General features: G+C 46.7%; 1 protein-coding gene across 1 annotated transcript in view; it reads left to right on the forward strand.

Moving 5' to 3' along the window:
* The window catches only part of Lrig1 (leucine rich repeats and immunoglobulin like domains 1), a 97282-nt gene that overhangs the window by 51674 nt on the left and 23902 nt on the right, over positions 1 to 21706 (forward strand). Inside the window, exon 4 of the mRNA XM_021164332.3 lies at positions 19642 to 19779. Within this exon, the coding sequence (XP_021019991.1) occupies positions 19642 to 19779 (138 nt within the window). The remainder of the gene's footprint in view (positions 1 to 19641; positions 19780 to 21706) is intronic.

Genomic DNA, 21706 nt, shown 5'->3' on the forward strand with positions numbered 1-21706 from the left:
CCTCATCACTGGTAGGCAAAAGAAATAATGAAGAACCAGCTTGCCTCCACTTTAGGCATAAAAGCTCTCTTAGAATAAAGATAAACAAGGTTCATTCCTGTTTATGATTAAACCTGTTTCTCAAGCATTGGGCTATGCCCCCTGTAACCTTAACTACAAATGGTTCTGTGCTGCCTGTTTCAGGTATGGCAGTCATGTCTTTGATTCCAAAAGCTAAGAAGCATCCTGCTACCCTCCCTTTGCATCAAAGGGTTGCTATAGCTACCTTGTTGCGACCACCTGTTGTTATGCCCGCCCTGCAACCCTGTCTTTGTTTTAGGAATCATGATAGCTAATCTGTTATGCTTATGCTCTACTCCTGTAACCCTGCTGGTTTTTTGTTTGTTTGTTTGTTTGTTTGTTTGTTTTGCCTGCCAACTCCCCATTTGGAAACCCTGTACCCCTGAGCTATAAAAGTCTTGTTTTCCTCACATCCAGGGCTGTTCTCTAAAATTCCAACTTAGGGTGAGACAGCTGGCTGGCCAATACTGGGTGCACCTCTAAAGCTTGCTTTAGTTTGCTCTTTCCTCTTACAGTGCTCAGGTTTAACAATAAAAGCAAAGCAGTAGGGCACAGGCTGGCTCCTCATAGACTTGGTACTTATAGATTAAAGCTGCTGTATCTGTTGGGAGGCTCCTGGGAGGGCCCTAGGAGCTCAGTAACAACTGGTCTGTGTCTTCTTGTCCTAAGGAACAACATCTACCTGCAGGGAAAGACAGAGAAACAGATAATCATCATACAAGGGCCGGGTACCGACTGAGTCCCTTCAGGTTGCTGATGTGTGCATGACAGGAAAGGCTCTCAGATAACGAGTCATTTGACCCAAGGTTGCTTACCCTGTCTGTGGTAGTAGAGTATGGCATAGAGAAAGAGGCATCAGAGGTTAACAAAAGAGCCAAAGCCAGTTGGCAAAGACACTGGAAATGCGCCCCCCCCCCCAACCTGGCTATATGAAACAAAAGTTCAAGCAAAAGCCCACAAATTCTTCAAGAGAAGGTGGGTGTGATGGGCATGACCTGCATAGGGTCTCCAGGCTTAAGGCAAGAAGCTTTGACAAAAGTCTCAGTCCTGTCCCAGCTGTCTAGCCCATTCCCATCTTAGGAGTGACTTTCTCTTCCTTAATATACTTTCCCTATTTCTATAACTGTCTGTGTGTCCCTATTGTAATCTTTGTTCTATGACTCAAGAATTTGGAAATCTCAGTGACTACCCTGTGGACTCTGACCCACAACTCTAATATTAGACTTGAGTTCTTACCCCTCCTGGAAGTGGGTGTAATTTAGCACTGTTCAGCTAGCACAGTGAGACCCTGAGGCACTCAGGGGGACTTGTAGGACGACTAGGACATGGCTAGCTTTATTTGGGGGCCAATTTGCCTTTCTGTCTTTTTTCTTTGTCAGTGAGTGGACTGTTAGGCAAGGCAGCACGCTTCTGTTGAAAGGCCCGAGAAGGACCCGTGGACTCAAAACTGCAGTCTCATTGGATGCTGGGTACCACCAGTGAGCCTGGAAATAGAAAACTATCTACTTTTACGCAGTGATCGTCCTGTGTCCCGGCAGCTTCCCGGGGACTCTGCAGTGCAGACGTCCTTTTGCCCCCAGTTGAAGTGAGCCTTTCTCTGGGAAAGGAGCCCATGTGGCCTGCCTCCTAGAGAGCCTGCCAAATTACACACAGTCATGACTGGTCATTTTCCTTCTCTCCCCCCTCCCCTGTCTTTGAGAGTGGGGGTGGTGGTAAGCCATGGAGATGAGAGGTACATCTGCAAGTTATTTGCTGAGAAAGTGTAGGGAACACCAGCTGCAGAGCTGGGGAGCCCAGGCAGGGGGGCGCTTGTGGAATACCAACTTGGTCATGGAGGTCCCTGCCTTTTTGGGAACTGAGCAGCTGAAGTTGTGCTGATATTAGTTAGGCCTTTGGGTGGTTCTCCCCCCCCCCCTTCCCATCTCTTCCTTTCTCTCCCTCTCCCTTTGTTCCTCCCCTTTCTCTCCCTCTCTCAATATAGTACAGGATCCAGAGGGAATACAGGCTGCTTGATGCTTGAGAAACCAGGAAGACTTGGAGGGGAGGAGCCACTCCTTGCAGCAGCAGGCTCTGAACACCCCCCAGGGCTCCAGGACTTGCAGCTTGGAAGCAGAGCTGCTCTGGTTGCACAACCTCCCGTGTGAAAGGGGCTGGCTCCTGCCCACACCAGCAGACTCATTCCAACTGGGCCATTTCCTTCTCCCCTCCTCCCCCTCCCCACTTCCTGCAGGTGGCTTCTCTAATCCAGTTAGCACTTGGGGAAGCCTCCTGTGCCTGTGCACCTAATCCGAAAATGGCTGGCTTGACTTTGACCTGCAGCGTGACCTTGCAAAGAAGGCTGGACCTATTGTGTCTGCTTACACCTGGGAGCCATTTTCAGCTGTCCTAGTGCAAGTGAGAGAAATGTGTTCGTGTTTATACCAGGCAGGCCTTTCTTTCATAAGGCCTGTCATTGTTGGGCAGTATATATGGAATGCAGAATCGACCCACTTGTGCAGAGGTTGACAGTTTGTCAAGATAGGCTACATCGCTTGGTATATTGACAGGCATATGAAATAGACATTTTTTTCTTTTAAATTAAAAAATGGCCAAATGTTATTCTTCCACCTTTTCACATATAAGACATTGATAGCAGGTTTGGTGTGTATAGGCACTGTCGTCCTGTATACGTTCTGAGATCCAGTTCTGTAGCCCAATGAGATTGCGAAAAGCACAGGAAGGCAGGTATCTTCCCTGAGGTTCCTTCTCTCTGCTTCTCAAGCTGGCTGCTCACTTTGTTCTGGAATCTGTGGTCTGGGAGCTTAGGAGGGTTAATACAACTTGATATGTCAAATCCTGAGCTGACATATCAAGTTGTATTAGGTGTGAGACCCCTCGGGGTGTGGGGCAAGATGTGGGTCTGTCCAGGTAGTGTTTGCTTTGCAAGCATTCTGTCGGCCTCAGGTGAGCTCATTTGGTATCATTCTCATTAAGGATTGCAAATCCTTGGAAAGGCTTCCTGCCTCTGCACTTCAGGCTGATCCTCCCCATCCTTTCACTCACGCAGCTGCTGCTGCTTCTGGTGGTGGTGGTGGTGGGGGGCGTTTATGGCTGTCTACTCCTAAGAGCACATCGAGGGACGTGATCCTGCTGCCAAGCCTCTGCAGAGCCCCAGCCCCCTTTGTGGTAATGCCAGCAGAGTTGCCCATAATGGAGACCTGCCCTTGAAGACATGACTCTAGGGCAGATTCCCGAGTACTCTTCTCACTTCCTGGATGGATTTCAAACCCAAACAGCTGAGGCAAAGGTGCCAATTTGTGGTTTCTCTTCCCAGCTTCTTAACTGGGTGCTGAGTGAGTGTGGGGAGGCTGCAGCACTGGCACCCTGGACCCTGTCTCCAGTGCCAGCAGCCTCTGCACAGCTGCTTGGGACAGAGCCTTGGGGGATAAAAAGGTACTTTCCCTGGGAGAGCTGCCGGGGAGTCACCTCTGGACCACGTGGCTCTGGGGTAAAGGTGAATAGGGTCTCCTTGCTTCCTACGTCTCCTGTAGCTTCAGGTTGCAGTGAGGTGGCTCTTGCTTTGTTGCTGTGCTCTGAGACTATTGCTTTCCTTTACCTGAAATCAGGAGGCCTGGAATTATATAGTCTGTCTGCCTGGAATTGATCTTACTTGCAGGAATTCCTTCTGAATGATCTCTTGTAAACCTGTTGGAGTTCAGAGACTCTGTGTGTGTGTGTGTGTGTGTGTGTGCACGCGCACATACGCACACGCTCATTCTTGACTTTCTGGTATATTAATTCCTTCATTGGAAGCTGTGGAGTATAGCTCTCTTACTCCACCAGGCCTTCTGGTAGCTGTGACTGTCCTGGCATTTTGTTCTTGTTACATGTTTTACTTTAGTGCCTTAAAGTAAATTGTTGATTGACAAGTGGGTGTGAGAAATAGAAATTCTCCGAATAGCTTTAGCTCCATTTCCTCTGTGGTGCAATCTTGTAAAATTTCACAACCAGGACATTCATATCATATAGTCAAGTCCTAGAACATATCCATCCCCACTAAAGGCCCTCCTGCATGGTCACACCCACTGCCTTCCTTGTAAAGTGTTCTGAAGAGGAAATGGACTGGGCAAGCACACTCTGTTGGGATTGGTCCTTCTGCTGAGTGCGATTCCCTGGAGCTTGGTGGGGTTTGTGTGTTGATACTTTGTTCCTTTCTGCTACCAGGCTGTAGTTGTAGTGGATGTACCATGCTGGGTCTAATCTTTCACCCAGTGAAGGACACCTGTGGTCCTTCCAGGCTTTGATTGTTCTGAGAAAAACTGCTGTGACCAGTCATCTTCAGCCTTATTGGCTACCTGTGGGCTATTTTTATATTTTGCTGTTTTTGATACAGCCCAGGCTGGCTCTTGCACCCAAGACCCAAGTGTCCAACTATCTGTGAATCTTTTTGCTGAAATGTCAGACTTCTTGCTTATTTTCAAACTAGTATTTTATTTTACTTTTGGTATTTGAGTTCTGCAAGGTCTTTACATATTCTAGATACTGGGCCTGTGTTGGATGTGTGGTTTGAATATGTTTTCCTCTAGTCTGAGGTAAACTCCAGCACCTTCTGGATTGTGCTTTTAGGGTTAGGTCTAAGAATTTGCCTAGTGCTAAGCTGAAAGATTTTCTCTTGTGTGTGTGTGTTTTTTTCCCCTCCATATGTTTTGCAGGCTTACCTTTGGCATTTAAGTGCACAATGGCTTGCTTTAAAAGCATGCAGTTCCAAGAAAGAAAGAGCACATGCTTGCTCTGGTGGGGCCTGCAGAGCAGACTGGACTGGGGTCTGGTATTCGGGGGTGCAGAACAGTGGCATTGACCGTGGTGTTGCTCTGGTCCTGTGGCAGTTGTGTCATCTATGGGGTGGATAAGGAGGGCATCATTAAAGGGCCTGCTCATGAGCCCATCCTTGATTCTCCAAGTGTACTTAATTCATATGCTGAAAGGCTTGGGAAATCGTGTGGTAAGAGAGAATCTAAATCTTATGATCAGTAGATCAAAAGTCTTCCAGATGAGGCAGGAAACAGGCCTGGTTTTATTTTTAAAGGCACAACATGGTATAACTCCCCAGAGGGAGAGGACTTTGTCTCAGAGGCTGCAGCCAAATGCTGAAACAGCTTCCTCCTCTGCCTGGAACTGCAGGGCTGTTTCAAAGCTGGCTTATGGATCTAGGGGAATGTTTCAGTGGCAGGCAGCCCGTTGGTGGCCCCTGAAGAAATTTCTAAGACATTCCGGCTCCATCAGTTTCCTTTTTGTTATCTTCTTGTGCTTCTTCTGCACACAGGACATCATAGCTGGGAGTCTGAGAACACCTGGGCTTGCACCCTAGTTAGCTGGGTCACTCCCAGCCAGGATGTAGCTTCTTCAGTTTGGATTTGGATGATCCTTGACTGGTATGGTTGGGAGCAGAGGGTGGAAGGCGTCTCCTTGGACAATGCTTCCGTGTCATCATGCTTTCAGCCTAGAAATGAGAGATACTTTCTGTCTGTAGGTCTGTAGGCATAAGGAAGCTGACTATCTTAGTCATGTTCAGTGTATATAGAGGAGGTCTAATGCCCTAGAGCAACAATGTGTTTATAGCTTGTGCACTAAGGGCGTGGGAAGTTCTTTGCAGGTGTGTGGGTCACTAGGGGTATGTATACAATGTTTCCTAGTTTCATTTGCTTCCTCGGCATCTGTAAAGACAGGTCCTACTGCTGTTCTGATCACATGGTTGCCCCTCACTGGGGATGCTTCTCTCTGATGGGAGGTTCTGGGTTCTGTGCAGTGATGATCTCTTTCCCAGGGATCTGACTGCTGCCCTCCTCCATCTTGAGGCTTTTCCACATCTCTGAGAGTGTGGGTGGGATTTACATTCTGGGTACAAAGTTATTTCCATCTGCGAAGTGGGAAGGCCAGCCTATCCGTGGACAAGCTCCAGTGAGGTTAATCCAGGTTCCAACTACAATGGCTTTTTAAAGGGTCTACCACCTGGAGTAGGCTCACATGCTGTGAGACTATGTTAGGGTACAGGGTTCTATAGGAGACTCCAGACTGCAGTACCCGGAATTCTCATCTGTGCAGTGTACACACATAGCTAATTAATGAAGGCTATGCCCCATACATACTCTTTACCTAGGTATTTCCAGTTAAAGATTAGGACTCAGGAGGGCCAGGGTGATGGATGGCTCAGTGGTTAAGAGTCCTGGTTGCTCTTCCACAGGACTAATATTCAATCCCCAGCACCTACATGACTCCAGGCCCAGGAGCTCTGGTGTCCTCTTCTGTCCTTTGTAGGCACTGCACACATGTGCACAGATATATATTCAGAAGGAAAAAAAAAACCAAAACAAAAACAAAACCACTTCTACAACATAAAAATAAATAAAATCTAAGAAAATAATTTTTAAAAAGATTAGGTCCTACAGCTCAGCATCTAATGCATATTTAACTGGTTTTTATTTTTTTTTTTAATAAGCTTATTTACCAAATTGGAAAGCACAGTGGCAATTGTGCAAAATAGTAAGAGTGAAAATTTGATTGCTGTCAGACTCTGGTGAGAGCTCTGTCTTCCCTTTCTCTGTCGAGGACTTTTAGAGTGGTCACCACACACACTGACAGCCCATATGTCCTGCCTCTGGCTTACCACATTGGATAGACAATGTTCTGGTAAACTTGACACCCAAGGATGACATGAAGTATGGCCATATGAAGGAGTCTGTGCTCTGCTTGGGAATGTGGAATGAGGTCACCCTGTTGTTGAGGTCACCTTGTTGTTTCTCATCCTAGTTACATCAAATTTTCTGGCCCTGGATGATGAGGTCAGTAGAAAGAGGGACCACAAGAGTTGGTGACAGAGCCCGTTGGTTTTTGGACTCCTGGTGTTCCCCTCACAACCCAGCATTTGTGTGGGGTCTCTTTCATGAAAACCCTTGCTGGATAGAGCCCTTAGAGGAGAGAGACTATTCCTTATGGCTACTTGGTCAGAGGACCTGGAGTACGTTGCTGGCCTTAAAAGGTCCCCTTCCCATCTTGTTTTGGTAACTGCCATCTCCTACCTCTTCTCCTTCTCCATCCCAGTAATGGGAAGAATAATCCACTTAGTGGGCTGTTAGGGGCAAGGCACTGTGCAATAACACGAGTGCTGCCTGGCTTTGTCTGACTTGGTCGTTCAGAGACAACTGCCTAAAGGCTAGGAGAACGGGTGCTCCTCATTGTTCTGTAGGAGTTTTCTCTCCTACAGGCACAGGCCATGACCTTGACCACGTAAGACACTGGCCTTAGACTCCTTTACTCGAAGTCAGGAGAGGCCAGGCTGGTCTTGCTGCACCCTTTGCCCTTCGGTTGTACCAGGGATGGGGGTTTTCACAGCCTGGTAGTCTGCTAAAGTCTAGTGGAGGGGGATGCAGGGAAACATAGTGGATTTGCTAGGGCATGTGAGGTAGCAGATGTACCTCATAGGTAGACTACAGTCGCTAGGGTCAGAAACAAGGAAAACAACCTTGGGGAAGAGAAAACTGAAAGAGCATCTGAGGGCCATGGTGGTGGCCTTGACCAGGAATGAAAACATCTGTGGCTTTTCATTGTAGGATGCCTGTATGTAGATGGAAATTCTGATGGTCTCATGGCTCTGATAGACAACACGCTTCCCTGCCCAGATATCAGGACAGATTCCCTTCCTGCAGGTATGGAAGGAAGTCCAAGCCTTTAGAAATCCCAGCCAGTACTGGGGATCCCAGCATGTGTCCCCGGGGGATTAAAGGCAGATGTGGATTTTAGAACACACTGGTCAGTGACATCTGATTGGAACCCTTCTGAGGGAGTGGGAAAGCATTGAGCTGGTGACATTAGGATGTCTCAGACTGCTGTCATCCATCTCTCCAGTGAGTTTTAATTCAGGTTCCAGCTACAGTGGCTTTTTAAAGTGAACCAGGCAAAAAGAAACAGCAGCTAGCCTTGATGTAACAGTGTCTCACTCACCCTTGCTAACCCACTTCTCCCCACTGTATTCCTTAAAATCGCCTATAGGCTCCTTACCTGGAAAGGAAAGTTAGCTCTCTGCTTTACTTCTAACTTCCCTGCTTTGTTAACAAATGTTAGCTTGGTAGTTTTACTTGTATTTACTTCTATGTAATTGTCAGGAGGTTGAGCTACACTTGTAGTTTACTTGTTTGCTCAATAACCCTTGGTAGAGCAACGTCTGTATCCTGAGCACTTTTCTGGGTTCTGAGGGTATAGCAGTAAAGAAGAGAAGTGCGCACTCTGCATTCTGCTGCTGGGACGGCAGGACTATACAATACTTCAGGAGACTTTTTTGAGGTGGGGGCAGTGAGACAGTCTCACTTTGCAGCCCAGGCTAAGTCTGGATTCATTAGGCTGCCTCATCTCGTGAGTGCTAGGATTATTGGCATGGGCCATCCACACCTGGCTGAGATTGTATTTTTAATTAATGTATTTTTAGAGCAGGTACAGGCTTATGGAATAGTTGCACAGAGCATTCCTCTAGCACCCCCTTCTACCCCAATGGTTGCTTCCCTTGTTTTACTGTGGTTTGTTATGTTTGATGAATCACAAATTGATACATTATCTCCTGCTATTGGAATTCTATGGATCTGAATGTGCAGTGTCTACCCCGAGACTCTAGTACTGCACTTGTTTTACCTATCCATCCTGCCGCCCTCCCTATCCTTCTTGGCAACTACTGATACCTTACTGTTTCAGTGTTTTTATCTTCTCAGAATTTCTCAGAATGTTGTTCTTCAGAGTGTGTATTAGGAAGCCTTTTCACGTGGGCCCTTTTTACCCAGCAATATACACTTTCCCCAGGACATTCTTTGTTACCGTTTTATTTGTGTATCTTTATATAGGATACAACAACACTCTGACAGGACTTCCTCATGAACCAGTTCTCCCCTGGGCAGGGTCCCTCTATACCTGGACTTCTCACTCTTCCTAATGCTGTTCCTTTAATACAGTTCCTCATGTGGGGACCCTAACCATAACATTATTTTTGTTGCTACTTCATAACTGTAATTTTGCTACAGTCATGAATCACAATGTAAATATCTGATATTCAGCATATCTGATGTGCTTGTGAAAAGGCTGTTAGAATCCCAAAGAGGTGAAGACCCAAAGGTTGACAGCCACAACTCTAGACGTAAATGATGCTGACTGCTCCTTGGTTGTCCCCTGGTTTCTTCTTCGTAGACCTTTAGTTTCTAGCTCAGTCCTCGTAAGCCGATGGTGGGGGAACCAAGTGAGATCTGCTGCTGTAGCTGCGTCCTTGGGGCCATGCGTTCACATGGGCATGAGACACCAGGTTCTCCCCCCCTCCCCCCCCCCCAGAGAGTTAATGGAAACTGTCTGCTGAGGACCCCAAGGGGATCAGTGATCCTGAAGGAAGTGAGCCGGCTGGGAGAGTGGTTGACACAGCCCAGTCCTGCCTTAGGAGGGTTGACCCTGCCTGGCGGAGGCTGTTTATCCTGCCACTGGGCTGCTCTTGTTTTTTATCCAATCTCCACCTGAATAAACAGATTCAGAACGTCATCTGCAGCCAGGCTGAGAATCTGCCAAAATTCTCCAGGGAACGGGTGATTCACTAGCAGCAGGGGAAAGAGAGAGAGGCAGCGGGCAAGAGACCTGCTCACCCTGATTCTCACTTCCTGTCCGCCAGATCATCCGGGCTGGCTGGGCCATCTTAAAAGATCCTGGTGTCTTCAAGCAGGTTGTCAGTTCACACAATGGGACAGATGGTTCTGGTTTTCTCTTTAGGAAGATGGTTATAAACCAGGCTAGTGGGGGCAACAATACCTCTGATTGTCATGCTGAACTTTTCTTTGGGTTGGCCTTTGAAAGCTCTTCTGTGCTCACTTGGTTTAAAATGCTCCTGGGCCTTGTGTTCAGGCTGCATATGGGCACTAATCTTGACATCATCCTTGCCAGCTTATACCTTACACATGTTATCATCACTGCTCATTGTTAGGTCCTCACTTCACAGCTTAACAAGGTGATTAGATGGAATGTTTGTGGTTCTGAGCTTTGTTCCTGATACTTAAGGCTTTTTTTTTTTAAATTACATTTACTTTGAGATGGATGGATGGATGGATATATATAGATAGATACATAGAGTTTTCAGGAGCTAGTCTTCGGTAGTCAGCTTCTACCCTCTGGGTCCCAGTGGGGAACTTAAGGTTGTCAGACTTGGCGGCACGTGTCTTTATCCACTGAGCCATCTCACTGGCCCTTGTAACATAATAAGTTTTACCGAGAAGTGTGGGACAGGAACATGGTGTGACTTCTGGAAATGGTTAAATGAAACAGCATAAAATGGGTATTTGAACTAACTGTTTCTCAGGTTCATTTCAACCTTGGAGAATGTAGTCTACAAGAAAGCTACCAGCGTCTGCGTGAGGCTGAAGATGTGCATGCCTGATGACCGTGTGTAATGTCAGGACTGGCCCTTGCATGCCTACCAGATATGCACCAACAGGCATATTTGGAAGACTTTCCTGTGTTCATGGTTATGATTTTTCACAATAGCCCCAGCTGGAAATACTCCAGTGTTGGTTTAAAAATGGAATGGAGAAAACAAACAAACAAAAAACAAATAACCAAATTAAATGTCAGTAGAAATTCGATGCTGTAGTTGGGGTGGAGGCTCAAGTTTTAGGAGGTTGAGAGTAGTGCCAGCCTGGGCTACAGACCTAGGCTCAGTTACACACACACACACACACACACACACACACACACAGAGGCAGACATGCATGCACACACACACACACTCTTTCTCAGTAGAAAAGAGCAGTCTGAGTAGAACTTAAACTCTGAGGGAAAGTAGCTAGAAAGAGAAGAGTTTATGTGGAATGATTCTGTGTATATAAAACATACAAATAGACACAATTATTCATGGTTGAAAGAAATTATAGGGTTGGTTTGAGAAGAATAACAGCTAAGAGAATGTCAGGAGGTGGCAGATTTCTGTCCTGATCTGAGTGATGATCACGTGGATTGTATATGTGCTTTTTAATAAGATACTCCGAACTCTGCATGTATAACATATGTAAAAGTCTCAGGGTGACTATTATAGTGTTACAATGTTTATAAATGTATATAAATAAATATCCCGTGGCCTGCTCAGGGGTGCCTTGGTTTTTTGAACTCGTCATCTGAACTGTGGTTTGCGGTGGAACTGAAGATCATCAGCGATTGGATGTGAGGTCGAGTGAACTGGCCTGCTTCAGTCTGCTTCAGAGAAGTTGGGGCAGTTTTCAGGAGCCATGCACACAGTATGGCTGTCTGTGTGCTCCACTCTTTCCAACATGAGGCATTTGAATGCAACCCCCCCCCCTAAGAAGCCTGAGGGCCTCTCAGTGCTGCACTGTTAAACTTCATGGAGGGTCTCTGGTTGTCTCACATCGTGCCAGTTACATGTATGGTGTGTTAAGCTACACTGTAGTTTCCCGTGTCTGACCAGACTTGAGTGTCTGCTGAGGTTGAGCAGTGGGCTGTGTGCTAAGTGGCAGAGTCTCTTAACCCCAGAGCAGAGCTGTGCCATGCAACGTGCTCTATGAAGCCAGAGTTGTCCTGCTGCTGGAGGGTCTGATCAACTGTCTCCAGGCTGGCCATGGGAATGCTGGGCTGGAGGTGAGAGAGTTGAAGGTATGCTGGGCATGCTACAATTTTTTTTTTCCTGTTCAGGTCTAGATTGTGTAAAAAAACTATGTTTTCTTCAGAGGTTCAAGCAAAGAGTTGTAATTTGGATTTTTGCTAACTTCAGTGATGTAAAATTATGGAAGCTTTTTTATTTCTTGTTAAGAGTTCACAGTCCTCATAATGGCTTGAGAGAACTGAAGGTCATCAATGATTGGATGTGAGGACTAGTTGCCCTCCCCGCCACCCCCAATCTGCTTCAGAAGAGTTGGGACAGTTTGAGAGTGACACACGCTCTGTGGCACACATCGTGTGCTCCTTGATAGTCGCATTGGCTGAACTCTTTCCATCAGCTCCAGGATGTAACCTGGGTCATCTTCAAAGAACACGCCAGAGCTGGGAATCCGGCTTTCATTTACTTCTGAAGAGCTGGAAAAGACAGGCAGTAAAGAGTGCAACTCGAGATGTCCACCATGGGCAAGGAGGAGAGGGAGAAAGGGAGACAGGGAGGTTTTCTCTGGAGAGGGATGCTGAGCACAATTTTGCAGGTAGCTAAAGCTGGTATAAGAAGGAGACTGACACACAGGTACAAAACTGTACCACACCTAGAATTGGAGTCTCTCCTAGAAACAGAAACTGATTGCCCTGCTATCAAGAAGGTAGCAGATAACAGCAGGTGCCCAGCCTGGCCTGCTTCTTGTTTCAGTTAGGAAGGTTCCAGAAGAACGCAGCCGTGCTGACTTTGTATTGTCTGTGCTGCTTGGACACTGTGGTCAAAGCAGAATTTGAGTAGTTGTGACAAACATTACATGGCTTACACAACTTAAGTTATTCACCACCTCGCCTCTTCCAGAGAAAGCTTGCTGGTTCAGACAGTGAGTGGGGTGCATAATTTCAGGAACCAGAAATTGCCACTCGACCTACTGTGTCCCTGCGCCTTTGATCCACTCACCTCTCCTCCTGGCTGTGATCTCTGACATAAGATCTTTTCCACTACTAAGGGGACGTGGTGAACCGGGCTTCCCAGGGTGGAGTGGAACAGGTGCTCGTGATAAGAAGTCTTAAGTGCTCTTGTGCATGCCTCGGTCTGTTTTACTGTCTAATTTAACATCAGCTCTGAAAGTGTAGCCAAGTGGAGGAGCTTACCATGCTTACCCTCCTCCTTTGAAGACTGATATTATTTTTGAAGCCTTTAGCAGGTGTTCCTGTGACAGACTTCTGCTGTATCGAGTTTTCCTTACCCCAGAGGGCAGCCTCAGGGGTAAACTAACACACAGGATAGAAGTGAGTACCACGTGACCAGGCTGCCTGCAGAATCACTGGCTTTGTGAGTGTCCCTTTGATGAGGCCATTGCTGCCCCCCAAAATGTAGCCTTTTGCTGCCTCACTTGCCCAATGAGAAAACAGCTGTCTGTGAGCCAGTCTCCCCTCCAGTGTGAGTGAGGCCTTTGGTTCCATCTGTCATGCTTGCCTAGGCTTGGTCCCACAGGTCCTGTACCCGTTGCTGTTCATGTAGAATCCTAGGAAGTTGGAACTGGTGGAAGCCAGTTTACATAGACCCATCAGAGTTGATCAAGAAATAGTTAGCTAGGGGCTGGAGAGATGGCATATCAGTTAAGAGTACTTATTGCTTTGGGGCTGGACAGATGGCTCAGCAGTTAAGAGCACTGACTGCTCTTGCAAAGGTCCTGAGTTCAATTCCTGGCAACCACATGGTGGCTCACAACCATCTGCAATGGGATGTGATGCCCTCTTCTGGTGTGTCTGGAGACAGCAACAATGTACTTGCATACATAAAATAAAATTAAAAAGAAAAAGATATAGCCAGCTAGTATGCAAATAGAGTCAAGCTTTCTGTGTACTTGCTGGGAGAACCTTAGCAGGCCAGGCCAAGACTCAAGTTCTTCTGGGTTTGCCTCTCACCTCCTCTTACATCTAACTGTGACCTCAATTGAGTAAATTCCAACAGAGCTCTGAGCCTTCATTGCTTTGAACCATCAGGGTAGAAATGGAAGTCACATTTACCTGGCTAGATTGCTGTTTGGTTTCATTGTTTTGCCCAGGACTGGCTATGTGACATGCAGCAGTTGGTCAGCTATGGTTAAGAACTCGGAGATGAGTCAGAGGTATGGAGATGAATGTGAAATGGCTTGTTTGAATATTCATTAGGAATGGGGTGTTTTCTCATCTGGGCTGCATGGGACTCTGTCTTAAGCAACAAGCAAGCAAACAAAAAGAATAGGAAGTTTTGTGGTATGCTGTCTTGAGTTGGTGCAGCAGATGGGCTTTCATGTCCTCTGCTTTCAGGAGGGAGAAGGGATGGCTTCTCTGTGTGATCTCCATGCTTGTCCTTTGCTCTAGAGCCAGGAGGCAGGGCCAGCGACCAAGAAGAAATGGTGTTGGGGGTGCTTAGCACTCATGGGTCAAAGATGTATACTTGCTGTAGGAACAAGAAGTGAATCTACCCCAGCTGATTGGAGGTCAGTCTTGGATTTGCTTTGGAGTCTGTTTCCCTGAGACAGCTTGGTTGTTCCAGCGGCTGGAAATGGTATTCTTACCACTGAAGCAGGCCTGGTTCCTAAGTGGAGCTGAGAGCTCTGACTCAGTCCTTTGTTCCTGAGAGAAGAGCCAGGCTTGCCTATTTGCATTGAAATGTGCAATGGAACAGGTGGGAACCAGTCAGTCCGTCATTGTTCTCACTTTTTATTTCAAAGCACTTCCTATGAACTAGATTCACAGATTGCTTCTGAGGATGCAGTGTGACTAAGAAAACAAGGACTCGTTTTATTGAGCAACTGCTAGAACATGTTAGGTCATATCAGCCTGTGGGTTATAGGAACTTCATATTCCACTTTACAAATGCGACTCTTTAAGATTCACACCTGTGAGTGGCACCACTGGGCTGTGAGCTTGAGTGACAGCAGACACAGCACATCGCCAGCAGGGCTCAGACGGATCTTGTGCACGGTCATGTTGATTGTCTTTCAAGGAGAGCGCAGAGAGGCTCTGAGCTTGGCTCAGAGTGTTCAGGAAGAGTTACTTGGGGCCCGGGGTGTAGTTGATGGCAAAGACGAAGCCCCAGAGAGAATGTGGTTATATTCTCAGCAGCTGGGCTGCCTTGAACATGACATAGGTGTTTGCATCTGGGCAGGGCTGTCAGAAGACCTGTGCCGTAGCAAACTTCTTCCTGTTGATTCTGCCTGAAGTTCTTTGCTCGATTTCTTTTGCAAGAATGCTGGTGAATCCCATTTGTGTGCTCACCCGTAGCTCTTTTGCATTGAGCTGCATTCCCTCTTGGTGACCTGTATTGCAGCTTCTACCCTTCTAGTGCCTGGAGGCACAGTCGGAAGTAGAGACACGTCTTTCTTCGCGGCAGCATGCCATGGTGGGAAAGAAGATGGTGAACTAGATAAATATGCTCCCAGGATAGCAGACAGCAGTTAGAGTATAGACAGGGCGGGTGATGGGGGGGTGCATGTGGGTGTGTGATTTCAGAAAGGGTAGCCAGGAAAACCTCACTAGCAGGGAGTTGGGGACAAGACGCATGGCTCTGTGGAGTGTCCCAGGCAGTAGGAGCTGGAGGTACAAAGGCGTGGCTTCTCCAGCGAGGACAGATACAGGACAGAGCATCTGAAGTTGAAGAGTAGGAGCTTAGGCAGGTCTGGGACAGACACTGTGCCTAGAGGCCTTAGTGACAGGTGGGCTACAGTTAGGGTGGAGTTGTTTTCAGGAGAGGCGTGTCAGGAACCAAGGACTCAGTTCCTTTTGATTTTTTTTTTCTTTAACTGAAGATAAAATAGACATGAAAATGAAGCAGGAAGTTCAGTAGGTTTTTGAGTTTGTTGTTGTGCAGCCTTCCTTGAGGGGCATCCTGACCTTCAGTACTAAAACTCCATGTCCACTGCCAAGCAATCTTTATTTTTATTTATTTATTTTTTTTTAAAAGTCCATGATTTTGCAACCACTTTTGTATTTTACTTTTTGGTGCCTGCCTACCCTCCTTTCCTTCCTTTTGAAACAGGGTCTCATCATATAGCCTAGGGTACCTAGAACTCTCTAGAACTTGCCATCAAACTTGCAGTCCTCAGGGCTAGGGTTAGGGTTAGATTCTAGCACCCACGTAATGCTAGGCATTCTGAAATGCCCATAGCTCCAGCACTTAGAGATCTAATAATACCCTCTTCAAGTCTTCACATGTGCACAGGTTTGCATTACACACATACACACACACACACACACACATACACACTCAAAGTAAATCTTTTTAAAAATTTATAATTGTTAGTGCTAAGAATGCTATTTTGTATTTGTTGTACAAAATGGTAGAAGTATGGTTAGGGCCATGTACAAACTGTTGGAATTTCTATCCTAATTTAAAAGAGAATTCTTTGAACAATGTGTGTGTGTGTGTGTGTGTGTGTAACTAAGGTCATCAACTGAAACAGCAATTTTTAAAATGTAGTATTTGAAAATATTTCAGAGATGAAATAGTATGATCCATGCTCAGTTGTGACTGGAAAGTTTAGAAGTCTTTGCTTTTTAGAGTTAAACAATTGCCTTTCTATAAGAACAGAAAGCTTACACAATGGTAGGCATATGAGTGTATAAAATAGGTATACAAAATAAACCTACTGACAACAGGCCATCAATTACTTTGAAACATTTCTTTAGTGTATATACAAATCGTACCGTAAAAGCACTGGAGTTTGTATCTGACAGTTGTTTCAAATGTAAGCTGAGATGTCTTTCTGTAGCGTTCGGACACACACAGTACAGCCATTGGTATTCAGACCCTGGGCTGCAGTAAGGCCACGTGATCCACCATGGGTATGTGCAATTGGGAGCACTCGTGACCCGTTCAAATTTGAATTAATATTTTGTCATTGTACATTCAGAAACCTACTACCGAGTTTTTGCCTCCTCCATGCATTCATTCAGTTATATGATCACACATAAGGTGGCACACACAGTTTAGGCAGCTGTGGTTTATCCTAATTTTCTTTAATCATCTGCCACTAGACATTTGGGTTGCTTCACCTTTTGAATATTCCGAACACTACTTCTATGAACACATGAAAGTGTGCCCTTGAGACCTGCCTTCTGTCTGGGGGATGTTGAACAGAGGTGATTCTGTGCTATGATTGAGGTAACTCTTCAGCCATACTGTTTCCTACAGATCTTCACTCCCCACTGCTTGCTGCAGTCCATTTTCTCCACATTCTCTTGTGTGCCTTTGATAGCAGCTACCATAACTTGGATTTATGTTTCCCTTAGGAACACTGATGCCTATTGGGCATTTGTGTATCTTCTTCGGGAAATGTCTATGTAAGTCCTCTGCTGATTACAAACATTTTTATGCTCTTTATGTGTATGTGTGTTTATGTGACTGCATGCCATGTTTGAAGGTGGCTGTAGATGGTATCTCCCTTGAGCTGCTGTTGCAGGCTCTTGTGAGCACCCTGACATTCATGATGGAAACTTGAGTTCTCTCTCCAGCCCTCTTTGCTGATATTTTAATTGATGTTTTGTTGTTGAATTGTAGTAGTTCTTTATCAATGCCTAAACCCAGAATGCTTAAGTTCTATATGTAAACTAATGCAGTATTTGTATGTCCCTGTGTACAGTACTCGAAGTCTCTGGATTACATTTAATACCCAGTGCAGTTCAAATACTTTGTAAATAATTGTCTTACTCTTACAATATTGCTTTGGGAATGATGAGAAGACTTTGCATGTGTGCAGTACAGGTGAGATCTCTTTTTTCCTCCTGAGTATCTTGTGAATGCATTTATTTAAATCAGCAGACGTGGGACCCACAGGATCTAAGTTGACTTTGCTTCACCCGCCCTTATTCTGATGCTTGATTTGCAGGTGTTTCCCCCTGTCCCACATGTGACCCCATTGGCTCCTTCAGCTGCTGGCTTGGGAGCTGACTACAGGTGGCATTGCTCATGTGGCTGTCTTTGCTGACCAGTAGATGTTTCTCTTGATGCCTGGCTCCTAAGGCCCTTTTCTAATTTTCTTGTCCCCTTTTTTGGTGGCTACCCCTTTCACTTGGCCCACTGAGTGCCTCCTGGTTTGGTTCAGTCTAACCCAGATCCTGATCTCCCCACCTGGCTCTTCCTGCCTCAGTCCCCCTCTTCAAGCCTTTGCTGAAGACTTATACCCTGTTTTGCCTGTAGCGGACAGAGCTCATGCCTCACTCCCACAGTCTCTTCATCTCCATGGCTGCTGCTCTGCTCAGTGGGGAACTTTTCCCACTGTGTAAAAATGTCTTGTCTTCTTAACAGCGGCATCTAACCAGAATGGGGGCCTAGAATGTGATTCAGGGGATAAATATACTGCCAAGAAAGAAGAAAAAGTGTAAGACAGAAGACAAAGACAGAGGGGAGGTGTGGGGAGAGAAGAGAGGCAAGACTGTCACAGGGCTTGCTTGTGTCAGGCTTCAGAGTGCCAGACTCTTTTGTGGAGCCTGTCTTCTCTGTCCAGGTCCTCTGTTCCTGGCTCCCTGGTACTATATTCAGAGTTCCCGGATGAGGCCCAGTGCTGTGGCCTTTATTTCTTGTTCTTTTTCTTCCCATACTTTACATAATAAAGCTTGTATTTTTCTTTTGGAGTCAGAAAACTGAAGAGACCGCCTTTATTAAAGACTTTAATAAAGAAGTCAGGAAGTAGCTTGGGGAGGAGCCTAGAGAGCTGAAGGGACAGGATCGCTCCTCTCTGGGAAGTCTGTCTCTCCCTCAGCACAGTTGTGCAAATGCATTTTGAGTTTCAGGGCCTGGGAGACTTGTGAAGAGAACAAAGGGGCCTGGGAGTCCAGAGCTTCTGGGAAAGAGGTCCTTGTTTATGCCTGTTGGAACTGATTTGGTCAAGTGTTTGTTTAAAGGAGATGCCACTTGGTAAGCAACACCAAGCTTTTTTGGTTTTTGTTCCAGAAGGCTTCTGATTGGCTGGAGAGCTGCCCCTGTTTACTCATAGCTGGCAGAGTGTGTGCCTGGGACCCGCAATCTCAGCACTTCCACCCAGCAAACTTTTCCCTGTGGCCCAACTAGGCAGCCAAACCCACACCAGTACGCCCGCCCCTGCCTGCACCCTGTTGTCTGTTGCCTTTCTCCTGATGCGTTGCTAATGCTGGCTCGTTAGGTTTTGGGTTTTGCACAAAGAGGATTAAAGGTGTGAATAAATCATGTCACGGAAGTTAAGCACCAGCAGTACTCCCCAGAATTTTCAGTGTGGTTTCAGGTAGCAGGCTGTGGTCTCTCCTTTCAGATCTTTCAGATGAGAAAACCAAGGCCCAGAGTCACCAAGGGCAGAGATTCAGGGATTTGGTCCCAGCTGGACCCAGCAATGAGCTCTCGCCTCCTTTCAGAGTCAGGTTTAGTCATTATCATGGTGTTCTTTACAGTTCCATCTGTCTTCATGCCTGGCATACAGGACATGTCAGTAGACTGTAACCTGTGACATGTTTGGTTGGGTTGAACTGAGCTCTGGGCTCTGGTGCCTGCAGTCTGTAGTCACAATGCTAGATTGGGTTCCAGATCAGGATGGGGTTGGACTGGGGCAGCATGGTGTACTTGCATATCCTCTATGCACTGAGCATGAATCATCCTGTGTTCTTTTGGGTGGATCAGCTGAGGCACAGTACTTGGGCAAAGAACTTATTCTGCACAGAAACCCTGTATATAACATGGAAGCATCGATGACAATGCACTAGAAAGAGGAATAGGTTACATATGGAATGTCACTGACTGGTAGTTTTAGGTAAATGTAGAATTGCAAAAACAGTGAGGAAGACAAGACCTTGCCTCCTGCTTAGTCTCAGGGAGTACACAGTTCAGTGTGTGTGTGTGTGTGTGTGCGTGCGCGTGCGTATGTACGTACTGTGTGCGGTTGTTGGGGATGATCAGCTGCCGTCTTACCCCCTGCTCTGTCTCAGGCAGCACAACAAGATCCTTAGTGTGGATGGGAACCAGCTGAAGTCGTACCTGTCCTTGGAAGTGCTGGATCTGAGTTCCAACAACATCACGGAAATTCGGAGCTCCTGTTTCCCGAACGGCCTGCGTGTAAGGGAACTGTAAGTGTCTCTGCCATCCATGTACCTCAGCTTCCAGGCCTTGCAGTGGCTGCCCTGGTGCCCAGCCCTGGACACAGGATGGGTGCTTGCCTCACTGTGGCTCTGGCCTGGTTAAGTCCATGAGGCTGCACAGACCTTTGTTTGGCAGACCAAGGGCGGGGTCTACGCTTGGTTCCTTGGACACCTGTTGTAGACCATTTCCAGCTCCCTCATAGTGTTACGGGCAAAAGGCAGCACGGAGGTAGGGAGAGGTTAATTGGCTATCCAAGGAGCCTCCCCTCACTGTGCAGAGCCCAAGAGTCAGGCCTAGGCTCTCTGCTCACAAAGTCTAGTTTTGCTCTCATGCTCTGGGCTCTTCTTCCTGAGAAACGTGTGGGGAAGAGTTGGGTGAATGGTGGATACACATCAGAGGGAGCTAGGTTTAAAGAGCTTCTATTTCTAGCATCAGAGGCCACTCAGATAAGCTGTGCTGTGTTGTGGCTGGCTCCTTTGCAGAGGGCAGCTTTGTAGTTGTTTAGATGGCTTTTTTTTTTTTTTTTTTTTTTTTAATAAAAACCCATTTCAGTACCTGCCTCACACAGTGTATGGTAGACAGGAATGAGGAAGCTAAACCTATGTAATCCACTCGCTGCAGGTAGGAAAATGCTGCTTTGGGTAGGAGTCTAAGGACTGAGGCTAAAGCAACAGTTTTCTAGTTATGAGTGCATTTCCTCCCACCTCCTTGCTGTTTCTGGGCTGTTCTGTAGCTCATCCGCAAGGCTGTAGGTCTCACTGTGACCCATCTCAGGGAGGGTGACACTTGGTACATCTTTGCAAGTCATTCTAAGACTCCAGGGACAGAAATGATGCTTTCTGAAGGTTCATCAAGGTACAAGAATTGGGAACAAGAGACTCTGGCTTCTATGAAGCCCTGGGAGGGGGCATTCTAAAGGCCCAGCTACTACCTGGTACTTCCTGTGGAGAGAGCTACCAACCACTGCGCTGGATTGTACTGTCCTCTCTCTGCAGAGATGCAGAGGGCACTTTCTCCTTGGCAGCTGTTGGCTGCAGTGTCTCCATCACACTGATGACTCTTTAATTGGAGTGTTAAGAACAAACAGTCCAGCCCCGTTTGCAAAGTCCTCATGTGCCCTGCTCTCGGCTGTTGCCTGATGGCGGGAATAGAAGTGCCTCATTCCCTCTTGGCACACAACCCACTGTGGTTGAAGCTTCTCTCTAGTCTGTCTCATTTGCACTTTAGCTTTTGTCTGGGGAAGGCAGGAAGAGGTGTGGGGTGGTCTCTTTCCAGGAGACTGTATTTCACCTTCCATGTCTTGTCTTTTTTACTACCTGAGAGAACATCTATGCTGTACGCTGCCATGTAACTTTGAGCAAGAGTCCCTTCCTGTGTGGTCACAGGAGGCTCCCCTGGCATACGTAGTGTGCAGCCCCATGAAGATGTATCTCTTGTTTTCTAAAGGACTCACAGAGGTCTCTAAGTGCTTCTTGAAGTTGTTAGAATTATTTAAACAAACGGTTTGTGCATCTTCATAAGTCATACAGTTAGCCTTCTTCGGGATTAAATAAAGGATGTTTCTTTAAAGTATAAACCCATTGACCTTGTCTGCCAATTGACTTTTTTGCTATTAGGGCTTTCCTGGCCAGCCTGAATTAGTGGGCGGTAAGGCAGGAATCTGCAAGTTCTCCTGAGGCAGGCATTGTGCTGTGCAGCTGTGTGGGTAGAGGTTAGTCATGCCCATCGGCACAAGCACACTGCTTTGTGCTGCAGTAAGGCCTGTGCCAGTGTCTTCTTTTCATGAGACATTCCTGATACCGGCATTCCCAGGTTCCCGTTCCCTGTCTTCAAGTCAGGGCAGGCTGGGGAGCCTTGCAGTGATGAACAGCTAACTCAGTGGAGATCTGCCCCTCTGGGTCTGCCTTAGCACTT

The sequence above is a fragment of the Mus caroli genome, unplaced genomic scaffold (assembly GCF_978045245.1).
Source record: "Mus caroli unplaced genomic scaffold, Mus_caroli_1 scaffold_7, whole genome shotgun sequence".
NCBI classification, from domain to species: domain Eukaryota; kingdom Metazoa; phylum Chordata; class Mammalia; order Rodentia; family Muridae; genus Mus; species Mus caroli.